We start from the raw sequence: 15023 nt of genomic DNA, 5'->3' as shown, positions 1-15023 counted from the left end.
GTATACTTTAGCTGGTCATACATTTTTCAATAATATGAAGAATGCAGATTCAATTTGCATTCAATGTAAGATATGATTGTTTTTAAAGCTGTATTTTGAAATTAAGCATGGAGTTTTTTTTGCATTAGAATTTATATTTTATTGTTGTTTGCTTATTATTTAATCATTTTCATACAACAACTTTGAAATGTAAGTAAATAATATAGTTATAATGAGATTATTTACTTAGTGACAATATTATGTAATATATCATACATTGTTGTGTATTGGGTCTGCTACCGAAATTTGTGTGCTGATCTGGCAACACTTTGGCCAGCATTATGTTGAGCTGGCAACATCAGAAATGAACGGTATTGGTGCAGGCTTCTTTAACGGGTAGCAAACTTGGATTACATGTACTTCTCTACAGAACATTAAAACAGTCATCCGATTTATTAGTTAAATGTTTTCATTTTACTGTAGTATCAATACATTTTCTGATCCATAAGTGATGGTTCAGATCCACCTCGATGAACCAGAAAATATATCGATAGCTACAGTAAAATGAAAACACTTAACTAATAAATCGAATGACTGTTTTAATGTTCTGTAGAGAAAATATGTAATCCAAGCATGCTACCCATTGAAGAAGCACGCGCCAATACCATTTGTTTCTGATGCTGCCAGTTCAACATAATGCTGACTGCAAGTGTTCCCAGATCAGCAGACAAATAAATTTGAGTAGCATACCCAATACACAACATACATAAATGTAAATAGAAATTTGAAATAATAATAATAATAATTTATTTTTTAAATTATTCATTTGTATGTTTTTTAATAGGAAATGTTTCATCAGTCACAAGCAGCAGTGCATGAACTTAAGAAAGAAAGAGATTATTATAAAAATGAGGTTGGTTTTTAATATATATATATATAAGAATGTAATCTAAATATATAAAATTACTTCTCCTGACTGAGTGAGTGAGTGATTGACTGATTGATTGATTCATCATCATTCAGAGCAAACCACTGAACCTAAAGAGGTGAAATTTTGTACAGAGTTAGGGTACATTATGAAAACGCACACTAAGAAGGGATTTTACGAAATTCCCCCATGGGGAGAGGGAAAGGATTAAGGCTTAACCTGAAGAACGGCTTCTACTGTACTATTTTAGATGAGATTTTTTGTTTTCAACTACATTTAGTCTTCATTGAGTACTTAGGTGTATTAAATTGATAACATTTCAGACATTGTTATAAATATCAATTTTTTAACCAAATGTTCAAACCGTTTTAAATTCAGATTTGTTATTGCATATTGGTTCAATAATAGAATGATTGTAAACGTTCCAGAAAATTGATCAAATTGAAAATAGTTCATTTGATTCTCAGCAATTCTCATCATTCTCAGTAGTAGGTGTTATATAACAGTTACTATGGTTGTTGAAGTACTGAATATAAATGGGGTTTGCTTGCAAAATCCACACGTGCGAAGTCACGGGTAACAGCTAGTTTAATAATATAAATTTATTGGGCTGCAGTTTTCAAAAATTGCAGAACTTTAAATTGTAAACATTTTTATATTGGTTGACTTATTCAAAATTTGGGTGTCTGGGAAAATATATTTCTGGATTTGCTATTATCCTAGTCTCCAAATCTGGAGGAAGATGAAGATGCGATTTTACTCGATCTTGTCTTAAGAAAATTTATGGCAGTTTAAATTAAATATATATTAATCATTTTTCTTTTTATAATTTGTCTTTAATAAAATTTTTGAAATAATTAGCTGAAATCTAGGAAATGCTTTAGAAACAACTTTTCTACAAACTTGATCAGAAAATTTTCCATATTCATTATTGATCATTAATTAACTTATGCAAATAAATTATATATTATTATCTAAAGTTGTCACTAAAGCAATATATTATATTCTTGATAATTCTTTCTGAGATCTGTCTAAGATTTTTAATTGAATAAAAAATTATTTTAAAATAACTGTTTTGAATTTTAATATTTCTCAAATTTGCAGTTAAATTCATAAACAATAAATTTTAGTTGAAAATTATTTTTTTTAATATTATAATATATTAAATTAGTTTTCTCTAAAATATAAGCTCTTATAACATCAGTCAATAAAATAATTTAACTTTTAATTGATTAATTTCAAATGTATTGAGTAAAAAATAAAGTAGTAATATGTGAGACCCAGGATTTAAAAAGGCTGAGAATCGAATAATTTCTATTCATTTCAAACCAAAANGGAAGTGACTCAAACTACAATTAACACTTAACAAAGAATTAATTAAAAATAAATTTTAGACAGTGTTAATTTACAATTACTTTAACATTGCTTTAAATATGTTTATTTGCATAAAACTTTTATATTTACACATTTACTTTTATATAGGTTGCAAATTTTAGCCAACAAGAAAGCTTTAAAGATGACAGTGATGATCAAATATTAATTACAGTTAGCAAAAGAGTGCAAGAGTGGAAGGTAAAAATAGTTTATTCATTAGATCTTACACTTTCTAAATATTGTCTTTTTATTATTTATTATTGTGTTTTTTAAATTTAGTATAATTTATTTATTACCATATTAAATTATTTATTATTGGGAGTTAACATGTTTGTTGGAGGTGTTGGTGACTTTTTCGTTAGAGATTAATAGTATTATATTGGTGTGTTTATGACAATAGTCCTATGGATCATGGTTCGGCCAAAAGATTGGAAAGTTGTTAACAGATTAAGTTTGAAATTGATTATGTGTCTGTTAATTATAGCAGGTATTGAGACCAACCCCAGTCCTCTATCCCACTCACTTCAGGAGTTAGAACATTCAGATATGAAGAAAAGGGGATGTGGAAGACCACGCAAAAAGAATTTCAAGGATTTGGAGAAGAACAACCTGCTAATGGACTTACCATGTGAGGGATACTGTCAATTTACAGAGTCTTCTTCTAAAGCTAGACCAGGGACCGCAAGGATTTTGAATATTCATGATTATTTTGAGTCAGTGAGGAAGGTGGAAGTACAAGAAGCTGAAGATTCTCAATATACCTTAAAAGCAGTTTACGAATTGATCCAAGAGAAGTTTATGCAGTTGAACACTGATTTGCAAGCGATTAAGACTGACGTCAACTCACTGAAGGAAGAAAATAAAGAACTCAAAGGTGACTTAAACAAAGTTTTTCAAAACATGGAAGAACTTGATCAAATAACTAGGAGTAGTAAACTTCTGAAAGGTACATTAGAATTCCAGATTGGTAGTTTGAGAAATGAGAAAACTAAGAATAATATCATAATTAAGAACTTTCCTTTTACAACAACTGACTGTTCTGGGGAGATTAATCATTTTATTAATACAGAGTTAAGTTTGGATAACTGTTCAGTAGATAGTTTGATTAAATTATCTAATAGAGATTAAATTATCTAATAAGTTCTGTATATGAGAGAAATTTGATTTTATGAGAATTTTGGAAAACGAAACCTAAATTAATAAACAAAGAGAAAGGGAAACTAGTTTTCACATCTGATCTGTGTAAACAATTGCAAATAAGAAAGAAAAGATTACTTCCTATGATTATCCAGGAAAAGTCTAGAGGTAACAAAATAGTGGTAAGAGATGATTACTATATAAAAGATAAGACATTATTCACTTATGATATCAATCTGAAGGAAGTTATTCAAATAGAGCATTTTTTATGAGTAGTTTGACAGAGGGCATATGAAGTTTAGCAACGAGTATGGGAGAGATTAAGAGTAAATCAGAAGTTGAAAACAGGAATACGGGAAAGAAAAATCACGCTTGTAAAGTTAACTTGACCTCCCCAACTGTGCTTGAACGAAAAAATCAAGAAGAAGCCAATAGTTTAATTTAAGTATAAGTTTTTGGAATATTCAGGGTCTGTATGAAAAAATTTATAAAGATTCTATAAAACAATATTTAAAATTGTTTTCAGTTATCGGGTTCACTGAGATGTGGATAATCGACATAAACAAAGTAGAAAAAAAATCTTTAGAAGATAAATATTGGGTCTTGCACAGCAATGCCCAAAGGAGACAGAGGCTTGGATGTCCATCTGGAGGACTTTTATTGTTAATTCAAAGGTCTTTTGGTGATTTAGTGCAATCTTATCTCACCTAAAATTATATTTTTATCCTGGTAGAACTGAATCAGACTCTTCAAGTAATTTGGGGTGAATCCTGTATAGTGGTTGCATTGATCTATTTATTCTCATCGGTAGATAACTCGAAGTGCTATGATGAAGTTCAATCAGTCATTGGCCAATGACTGATTGATTTCAAAGCTCACATAGGAGACAAATTGGACACGATTTATAGAGGTATGAGATCTGATATTAATTAATAATAGAAAAGAATCTAAAGATAAACTGGTTAATTTAAGTGGGAAAATCTTATTGGACTTACAGAAAAACAATTTCTTCATACTAAATGGCAGGGTAACTGGAGATATTACGGTGAATTCACATTTATAGCCCATTCTGCTAAATCTGTTATAGATTATATTATCTGTTTTGAAGATATGTTAAACCTATGTACTAAAGTGTCAGCACTTAATATAGATGAATCTGATCATTACGCAATTCAGTTGAAAATATTGGAAAATATGTTTGGTATAAATACTAGGAAGAAAACAATACAAGTTCAAGAAGACTTGAGATTATCTATGAGTAGAAAATTTAATATATTGAAACTTATAGAAGAAATCCCCAACAAAACTGAAGATATATTACTTCAAGAGAAAGAACATAATTCGATAGGTAATTATAAATTCCTAATTTCAATTATTGAAGCTTATCGGTTTAAGTACTGGCCAGGCAATAAGCAGCTGAGAAATAAACAAATTTGGTTTGACAACAAGTGCTACTATTATAAGTTAAGAAAACAAAGAAGCTTATTACAGTTTAGGAAAACCAATCTTGAAGTTGCTTGGAAAAAGTTTAGAAAATAAGAGGGTATATATAAATTATGTAAAAGCAAAAAAGAAAAAGTATTTTTCGGAAATTAGTAATAAATTGACAGAGTTAAAAGATACAAAAGCATTTTGGGGTATTGTAAATAGGTTCCGATGACCCTTCAGAATAACAAGTGTTACAAGCCGTGTACCATACATCAGTTGGCATCAACACTTTGAGATATTCTCAGCTGACTATCGTAGTAAAATCAGCCCAAATGATACTATAGGTACTTGTCTTGTGGAAAAATCTTGTAATGATGTGTTTTGTGTTCAAAAGTTACAGCAATGCATTAAAAAACTTAAGGAAAAAACAGCAGCTGGTAGTGATGACATCCCTAACAATATAGTTAAAAATCTACCTACAGACATAATCAATTATCTAGCTATAGACAATTCAATGAATTTTATAAAAAGAGTATAGTCCCAGACAATTGGAATAAAGTGATATTTCATATGTTGTATAAAAAAGGTGATAGAATGGACCTAGGTAATTATCGACCTATCGCATTATTATCTACCTTCCGTAAACTTTTTACTTCAATTCTATTAACTAAGTTTAATTCATGGATTGATAACAATAACTATAGGAACATTACCCAGTTTGCATTTATCAAGAATGGAGGCACACAACTGGCACTTTTTGTACTAACAGCTAACATCCAAATTCAGCTCCATAGAAAAAGACATAGGGTATTTGCACTGTTCCTGGATATCGAGAAAGCATATGATGTGGTAAGCATTACAGATTTGCAAAACAAAATGTGTCAATATCGGGCTGAGGCCCAAATGGTGAAAATTATAGGCTCATTGTTTGGTCAGTATGATGCGATCATTAAGCAAGATAACAAGAAGTGGTCACCTTTTAAGATAAATCGGGTTTACTACAAGGAGACTCTTGGTCTCCTCATCTTTTTAATTTCTACACTTTTGATATAAACTATTGTTTTGATAGAGATGATGATGGGTTCATAATTGATGAATATATTGTACACTCAATCTCCTATTCTGACAATATTGTGATAATCACTCCCACTGCAGCTGCGTTGTGTAGAAAAATTCAGGCATTGATGACTTATTTTACAAAGTTAAAACTTAAAATCATCACTAGCAAATCATGTGTAATGATTTTTAGAAATGGGGCTAGACTCCCCAGGAAGAATATGTCTTTTTATATTAATAAGGAAGAGCTAAAGGTAGTGAATGAAATCAAGTTCTTGGGGGTTATTTTAACTCCTACTCTATCCTTTGATAAACAAGTTAGTACATCCACGATTAAAGCTAATTAATAATGCAGTGTAGTTGTTTTCAATGATCAAGCTAAAAAATATTCAAGTTCGGTTTAAGCTGTTTAACTCTATTAATGTAAACGCAGTGAGTTATGCCTCTCCAATTTAGTATCTCTCTAAATATCAGAAACTGGAAGTAATTCAGAATAGATTTATATGTAAAATATTTTCATTAGAGTGTAATGTACCTGGTAGTGCACTTAGGTTGGAGCTGAGTAGATTTAAATTAAATACAATGTTTATAAAAAGATGTATTAAATTCCTTGTGAAGTTGAGGGATAGTAGACAGCTTTCAACCATCCTACTGAAACAATTATATCATAAATCTTTATTGAATGGTCTGAATAAAAACTGGGTGAGTCAATTGGCTAAAGTATTTAATAGTTATGGGTTTTCCATAAGGCCATTTTTGGAAACACCAGAGATAAGTGAAGAATTACTCAATTAATTTGGAATGTTTTGGAAAGTTCATTATCTCATGATATTGAAGATATTCATTTGCATAAATTACCAGATTGGTACAGCATGATACTGGAATATCCTTACATCAATAACTATATATTGACAAACTTACCATTTAATATCAAAAGATTCTTTATTCAACTTAGACTTAACAAAGATGTTATATTGATTAATAATAAATTTTATATGTATTCTAATAATGTCTGCCTGAGATGTAACAATAATTTTTCAAAATGTCACTTGATTTGTAGTTGTGAAAAGGCTAAAGAATTAAGACAGAGGTATGGTCTTCATTTCTTAAGTGACTATACCTTGGAAAAATCGATGTATAGTTTTTTCACTCAGTCAACATAGAAACAATATATAAACTGTATGATTATGTTAACAAGTTTGTTATGACCAGTTGGGAATCATTAATCACTTTACTTAATATGATATCAATGTACAGTACTAATAATAACTTCCTATGTAACAGGCTAGAGCCTAATACGAATAAAGATTTGATGATGATGATAGTAATTTCCTAGTTTCTAAGTAAGCAATATTTAAACTAAACAGATGATACGTCAAATGTTATGCAAAAACATATATTTTAATAATAAAAAAATTTATATTATGTATTATCATTATCTTTAAAATAATTATCTCAAATTGCTTTAAATTTAAATAAGATAAAATTATTAATTTATGGACTATTTAAAACAGTTCATGTAATGTTGACCTAATGAATTAATTAATTAATGCTTCTGGTCTTTTAAATATTATTTTATTAATGTTAGTTTATTGTGACTAACTTATAATCTATTAATAGGACTTGTTATACTGATTCAACTTGTGGATGAAATTAGAGAGATTGAATTAGTCTATTGATTCAAAAGGATAAACTTTATTTGATCTAATGAAATTTGTTGTTTTAATTTTTTGTTTATTAGCAACAATTTACAATTTATATATTTTTATAATAATGAAAGAATCTTTCTTTAATTAAGAAATCCATACATTGCTGAATTACAACAAAAAATAAAAATCTATAAACATTTGATTTGAAAAATAAATTGTCTAAGAACTGTCATTTTAATACTTTCATTCGTTTGATCAGTGAAGAAGTGTAAAGAGATAAAGTGAACACTATTTTAATTGAAACAATGAGTCTTTTTACAATAAAATTGAGCCAAAATTTAAAATAAAATCTTGAATTTTGTTTGATTTAATTTGATAAAATGAAAATAGATCAAAACAGAAAAAATACATGACTACATTTTTGATATATGTAGCTTTTGAAAATAAAATATTCATTAGTTAAATGTTTTTTAATACAATTTATGTATGAATCTATGGAATTATTATCTGTATCAAAATATGAAAGTACTGTATATAAAATATCTTTTAAATTATTTTAAAATTTCATTCTTGGTTGGTTTTTATGATAATTAAATAATGCATTTCTTATCTGATTATGTGCAGTTTACAATAAAATTAGTTAATGAAAAATGAACATTAGCAATTTAAATTTTCCTTAATAATTTTATATAAATCTTTGCTAAATATTTACATTTATGATAAATGTAGCACTTTTTACACAGATGTTGTATAACTGAGGTTATTTATTTCATAACTATTAAGAAAAAGAAATTAATCATTGCATGAAATACTTATATAAACATTTTACTGACATTACACTTACATATTCTTGTAGATTTAAAAGTGGTATATCTCATTACAAAGTTAATTTGTTATAAATCTGTAATAAATTTTACTTTAGTAATATTTACAGTAATTATTTATGCTCGTATCAATCTCTTTGAAATTAACAAAATCTTTTTTTGTTTTTTTTTTTTTAAGTTACCAATTTATAATACAAACATATTTCTCTCTTCTCTGACTCTGACTTTGATACAATTTCAGTAAGAAAACTCAATAAAAAAATTTAGATCTAAAATTAAGATTTTAGATTCTTTTTTTATAATAAAAATATATGATACTTTTTATTTAAAAACTTTTACAATTATATAACATTTAATTCTTTACTTGAATAATTTATGAATTATTTTGTATAATTTTACATCTTTTTTTGAGTAATGTATATAATAACATTAGATTCAAATTTTTAAAGGAAATATTAAGGAAAAAAGAAGAAGAAATACTTCATTATCAAGACTTGGTAAAAAAATTACAATCACAGATGATTTCTTTTAAATTAGATGGAGATCATGCTACTGTTGCAATACTCAGCAAGGTAATATTTTATATTATATTTTCTTTATATCTCATTTTGTAATTATTTTATACTTTAACCAGTTAAAAGGCCTAATGCAGGCATAGAGGCATACTAAATAATTAGCATGCATAGCAATGATAAATAATTACAAATGGTTTACCTAAAGTGTAGAGACATTTGGCAGAACACTGTTGAAAGTGAACTGCCCATTAACTATCATTGTCATGTACTGAAACCAACATTCCTACATCCAATTCTCATGAAATAACTTTCAAAATACCAATAAGATACTACATATTTCCGTTATGATTGCAAAGAAATACCATAATATCCTGTCTCCAGTTCAAAACATAATAATGAAACAAAAAAGCATAACTATCATTGTCATGCACTATGACCTACATCACTATATCCAATTCTTTTTAAATAACACAGCAAGCAGCATGCATGCTGAATACCATCAAAAAGAGTCGAGCACAGACTCTGGCAATTCCTAGGTTTGCCGTTATGCTTTGCTGGCACTCGATACACTGACAGAGACTGGCCATTTTTTCAGTTATATATAGTAGATAGATAAGCATAATAATAATAATAATAATTCCTATTACAAATAAAAATAATAATATACTGAATTATACTGTAACAATATAAAAATATATATATGTAATAATTTATATTGTTAATTTAAATAATAATATAGCCTAGGGGCACCCCTAGTGGCCATTTTTGTCGTACCATGACAAAGACTGCCCAGTTTTTCTGTTTTATATAGTAAATATGTAATGAAAATGAATAAGAATTAAACTAAAAAAAAATGTGTAATTGAGAAAGTAATTGTAAAATTTATTTAGCTTTTCATTTATGTTTTTTGATAATTTTTAAAAATTGTCATTTGTAAACTATCTCAAAATATTTACTTTTTGAATATCTATATATATAACCCATTCAATGGGTATCCGTCTGTCCCGTAACCGTTTGATAACGGACACTAGAGGCGCCCCTATCGTGTGTCATATTTCAAACATTCAAATTAACAATTTTAATTCTTATTTAAATTAACAATATAAATTTTTATTATTCATTTGGCCAATAAATTATTATTTAGTCAATATAACAATATAAATAATTCAGTATATTTGTAATAGGAATTTATTATTTCAGGGGCTTATATCTCTCGAAGGGTCGCGAGTAGGGGTATGGTTCCTTTGACTTTATTGTTAGTACAGGGGTCTACAGTTTGGGGGGGGTCGCCACCTCTTCATTCGGAGGATAAATCTTACCATTCGGACTTTAACAGAGCTGTAGAGCATATTGATAGGAACAAAAAAGTCAAAGGAACTGTGCCTCATAGAAATTTGTAAAGAATGCCCACTAAGGGGTGTCCCGAGCTACTAGTGAAAATATAAATCTAAGTAATAAATCTTATAAACTGTGATCTAATTTATATTTCAGAAAACAAAACTTGATGTTAGTCAATCCTGAAACAACACTGTGATACTTAGTTTACTGAGTTTCCTAAAAGAATTGATTAGTCCAAAACAATGTTTGCCTTATCAATCATTTTTATTTCATAAATTGCCATTCAATAGCCATATTGCATATTTTCAGGATCATTTATCTCATCTTTAGTATGGATTTTTATACATTGTTCCTATCAGGATTATCATTGCAAAGATGTCTTGTCAAAGCTGATAGGGGTAATATAAAATTCCACACTGTCTGTTTATTGAATGAGAAAGTGAAAGTTTGACAAGGAAAGTGTTGTTTTGGACTAATCAGTGTTTTTTAGGAAACTCCGTAAAATGATGTTAATAATTATATAATCTTTTATTTTTCCAAATTTATTTATGGTATTCTTAGTATAGTTTATCATGAATATTTTTGATTATTTTTGTTGAATGTATTTCCAAAATTTAGCAATCATTTACATGTAATGATGTAATAAGAAATATATTTTAGTAAATAAGATTTAAAAAATGAAAATTAGAATGATTGAATAACAAATGATTATTTTTTTGAAGAAAATATTTCAATGATTACTGAAGTGCAAATTTTTGATGTTATATTTGACTTTATATAAATGATATTAAATTAGAACATTGAATTCACAATGTCTGTCATTATAAATTAATACTTTGTTATTCAGTATTTTAACTTCTATCTTACATCAATGTACAGTACAGTACAGTAGTACCTCAGGATGCAAAATTAATCTGTTCCAAAACTGAGATCATATCATGAAAATGTCATAAGGTGAATCATTTTTCCCCCATATGATTACATGTAAAACCAAATAATCCGTTCCAACACGAAAAACACACTCAAATTAAAGCTAAGTAGTACATTGAAAAAAAAACTTTAGTAAGGAAAACACTGAAAAATGCATTTTGTAGTTGTAAATGTATAAATAACCATAATAGAATAATAATTGATAAAAAAAAATGTAGTTTTATTTGCACTTTACCTTTGAGGATAGACGACGGTGGAGGTGTAAACTGGTGGCGGAAGAGAGGGAGAAGGGAAATGATACTAAAACTTAACTTACATAACATAATGTAACAATAACTTAAAGTAACTTAACACTAATTTTTTAATCTTTTCTGTTTTATATATATATTTTTAAATTTTTTATTCACTGCTTTTTGCTTTCTTTCCTTCACTTCCACCAGCACTTTCACTGGATAGAGGTCACTTGGTAAAATATCTATCCAAAGAGGTTTGACTTTGCCTACTTTTTTAAATGTTTCTAAAATGACTTAGGCAAATGTCATTAAACTGAGAAGCAATACAGCCAGTGTGAACCTTTTTGGGATGTTTCTTTTCAATAAAATCAGTCACTTTCTGATAATACCTTAATATTTTCTTTATCGAGCAAGATCCTTCCATGACGAAGCAAACACACGGACTGAGATCAATGAACAGAAGTGAATAAAAAATGGTGCTGCAAACGAACGTAATGTCATATGGTGAGTTTTTGTTTGTACCATGGAGCAAAAATATGTTCAAATTTCATGTCGTATCCTGAAAATTTCGTATGCTGGAGCGTTCGTATCCTGAGGTACTACTGTATTTTAAGATATGAAGTTTTAAATTTTATTGTGTTTGTTCTAATGTATAATATCAATAGATAAAATTATATTTATTAATAAACTTTCATTGTTGTATTTCAGATTTGATATATTGTTAACAAAAAATAATAAAATAAAATTAAATTCTTTTAATTAAGTAAATATATTACTTATTTTAAAGATAACATATACATATACTATGGATTGGTTTATGCAATTACATTTTTTAAAGAGAGAAAATATGAAAACAATAATTAAAATTTATATATAAAAGGCTCTTGAAGAAAAAGATAGACAGCTTAATTCATTAAAACAACAATTAGCTCGAGCAACAAAAGACATTGAAGAAAGTACTGAAATCATTGAAAATTTAAAGCTTCAACTAGAAGATGGAAAAGATGATAATAAAAATAGGCAGTCTGATAAGGTTGCTCTTCTTCAAAATTCATTACATGAGACTGCACATGCTCTTGAATTAACTCAAGAAATGCTAGTTGAAATTGAAGAAGAAACAAAGAAGAAGGATAAAGCTCTAAATGAAGCTTTGAATCGTATGCGACAATATGAAATGGTAGGTTTATAATAATAACTTTTTATTTTGTATTTAGAATCATACATGTTTTTAATTCATTGTTGAATTTAAAAGCTGAATTAACTTTATTTTAAATAAAAGTTATTTTTATATTTATGAGTGCTTTTCAAATATTTTTAATTAAAAAATAAAGATTTTTATTCTTATCTTTATAATTAATCTTAGGGTCAGTATGGATTAGCAGATGCAGTTACAGAAATCAAAGAATGCAAGAGTATGATAAGGATTAGAGATAAGTATGTTTTATTTTAATAATTATAAAATAAAAATGATTTATGTTTTTTAAACTATTACACCTGTTTGAATTATAACTATTGCAGCAATAAATAATTTTAATAAGTATTTGATACAAGCATTTTGCAAATGCATTTAATTTAAAGTTGTTATTAATACCATAGTATAAGTTAACCATCAATTATCTATCAAACTGGTTCCAAAGCTTTGTCAGATCATCTTAGGTCATATAACATTTCAATAATAAATTGTGGATTACAATTATATGTCTTTTACATTTCTAAAATAGCATTGAATACTAGAAACTACCATTGTTTTAGTTTACTGAAACTAAAACTAAAACTTAGTTTTAGTCACTCAAATCTAGTTTCAGTACTAAAACAAAAACTGAAACTACATGTATATAATGACTAAAACAACCAGCAGCACCTACAGACTATAAAAAAGGGCATGTATATTATGCAAGAAGCTTCTAACTCTATGTTTCAACATTGAATTAGAACTTCTACAAGATAGTGCTAGTTGCACTTGGGCTAAATTGGCCTTGAAAAGAAGGAATGTGGTTTTGATCAAAATATGACAAATAACTATATAAAAATAGTGGACATGGGACAAATATCATTTATTAGTATTTTTTTTATTTACAGAATAGGCCAGAAGTCATAAATTTTCTGTTGTTTGTTGATTATGGAATTTGGGGCCCATTGGGAATTAGGAAAAGTGCAGTCCAGCTGAAAAGGAGCATGTATCCAAGTGCCACAATATATGGGCCATCTGCTGAAAACATTACTAACAACTTAAATTTAAAGTGTTTAAATTTAAGTTTTTAGTAATACTTAATTTAAGGTATACAGTAGAGCGTCATTTATCCGAATCAATTGGGGACTGGGGTTGTTCGGATAACCGATTATGTATGAAAAAATAGATTAACCTATCCCATGTTGAAATTTTTCTTCGTTGCATGTCGCTTCACGTTGAATTTTCATTGATGTTAAGCCTAACGTAAACTTTTTAAAATAATAATCGTGGCTATTGTATCGTTAAAAATTATTTCTTTATTTTGTACAAACAAAATAAATATATTGAAAAATATAAAAACCAAAAAAATTATATACTTTAGAAGTTGATCTAGTATCAAAAATGTTCGATTCAGCACCATACACAGTCCTCAGAAAAACACCACACAAAAGTGCCAGTGCTGCCAGCTAAAACACATACCCAACGAAAAAAATATTGGAGTAGCCCAAGATATAGCCAAAGATTGCAGCGCCATAGCACTAGCAAAAATTTAAATTTGCCGACTGGAATGCTTTCGGATAAACGACACTCTACTGTACTTTAAATGGTTTTTGCTTTACATCATTGACATTTATATAATTTTTAGAAACCAAATCTAGAGTTATATGTAACTAAAATGAGTTAAAAAATGAACAGAATAAAGGGATAAACAAGAACTGCAATATAGACATCAAGTCTGTGGCTATTCAGTGAATAAGTCGACAGTTACAGGAATTTTAAATTCCCTGTCACACTTCTTTTTAGATTAAAGATGCCAAAAAATTGGTGGTAATCTATATATTCATTTATTTTCTGTTTTTTGAATATAATTACAATATTTCATTTTTTAAATTCTTCAGTCATGTAATTAACAAAATTATTCATTGCTACAATAGATTAATCAATAAATGATTACATTTTAAAGTTCTTAATTCAAGCACACTGAGATTCATGAAAAAGTTTCAAGCACACTGAGATTCATGAAAAAGTTTCAAGGATCTAAGTATATTTAGCATTTTAATCATTGGAATCTATAAGATCCCAAAAATAAAAACCATAGTATATTTGATTATTCAGGTTATGTGGAAAAATAATGCCAATTAATCACATCTATTAATAGCAATGAAAGTTATAAAACCAAATTATTATTTTAACTTGATTCCCTCTCATAAATTAAAAATACATTAAAAATATCTAAAAATCTAAAAATAGGTCTTATTAAAGATGGTTTAAACCAGTGGTTCTTAACTTTTTGAAGTCACGGAACACTAGATTAAGAAAAATTTGCAGAACAGCACAATCACTAAGATCACAAAATAACAACAAAAATATGAATGAATGTGAATACATAAAATACATAAAAGTAAAAAAAAACATTAATCTAAAAAATTGTATTTGTAAAAACTGTAAAATAAATCTTTTA

General features: G+C 27.7%; 1 protein-coding gene across 8 annotated transcripts in view; it reads left to right on the top strand.

Moving 5' to 3' along the window:
- LOC111628144 (centrosomal protein of 290 kDa-like) overlaps positions 1–15023 on the top strand; it is a 70336-nt gene that overhangs the window by 16596 nt on the left and 38717 nt on the right. For 6 of the 8 annotated variants that reach the window (XM_023371878.1, XM_023371877.1, XM_023371875.1 and 3 more), the window contains exons 7-10: positions 2390–2479; positions 8825–8947; positions 12272–12568; positions 12755–12825. In XM_023371878.1, coding sequence (XP_023227646.1) covers positions 2390–2479; positions 8825–8947; positions 12272–12568; positions 12755–12825 — 581 coding nt within the window. Of the gene's footprint in view, positions 1–648; positions 752–823; positions 893–2389; positions 2480–8824; positions 8948–12271; positions 12569–12754; positions 12826–15023 lie in introns of those variants that run through there. The other 2 variants (XM_023371882.1, XM_023371876.1) reach the window with 2 other exon arrangements.

This window comes from Centruroides sculpturatus, unplaced genomic scaffold (genome assembly GCF_000671375.1).
Source record: "Centruroides sculpturatus isolate CEXI.00-Female unplaced genomic scaffold, Cexi_2.0 scaffold447, whole genome shotgun sequence".
Classification (NCBI taxonomy): Eukaryota; Metazoa; Arthropoda; class Arachnida; order Scorpiones; family Buthidae; genus Centruroides; species Centruroides sculpturatus.
The sequence above is the reverse complement of the archived record's forward strand: the minus strand, read 5'-3'. Positions and strand labels throughout refer to the sequence as shown.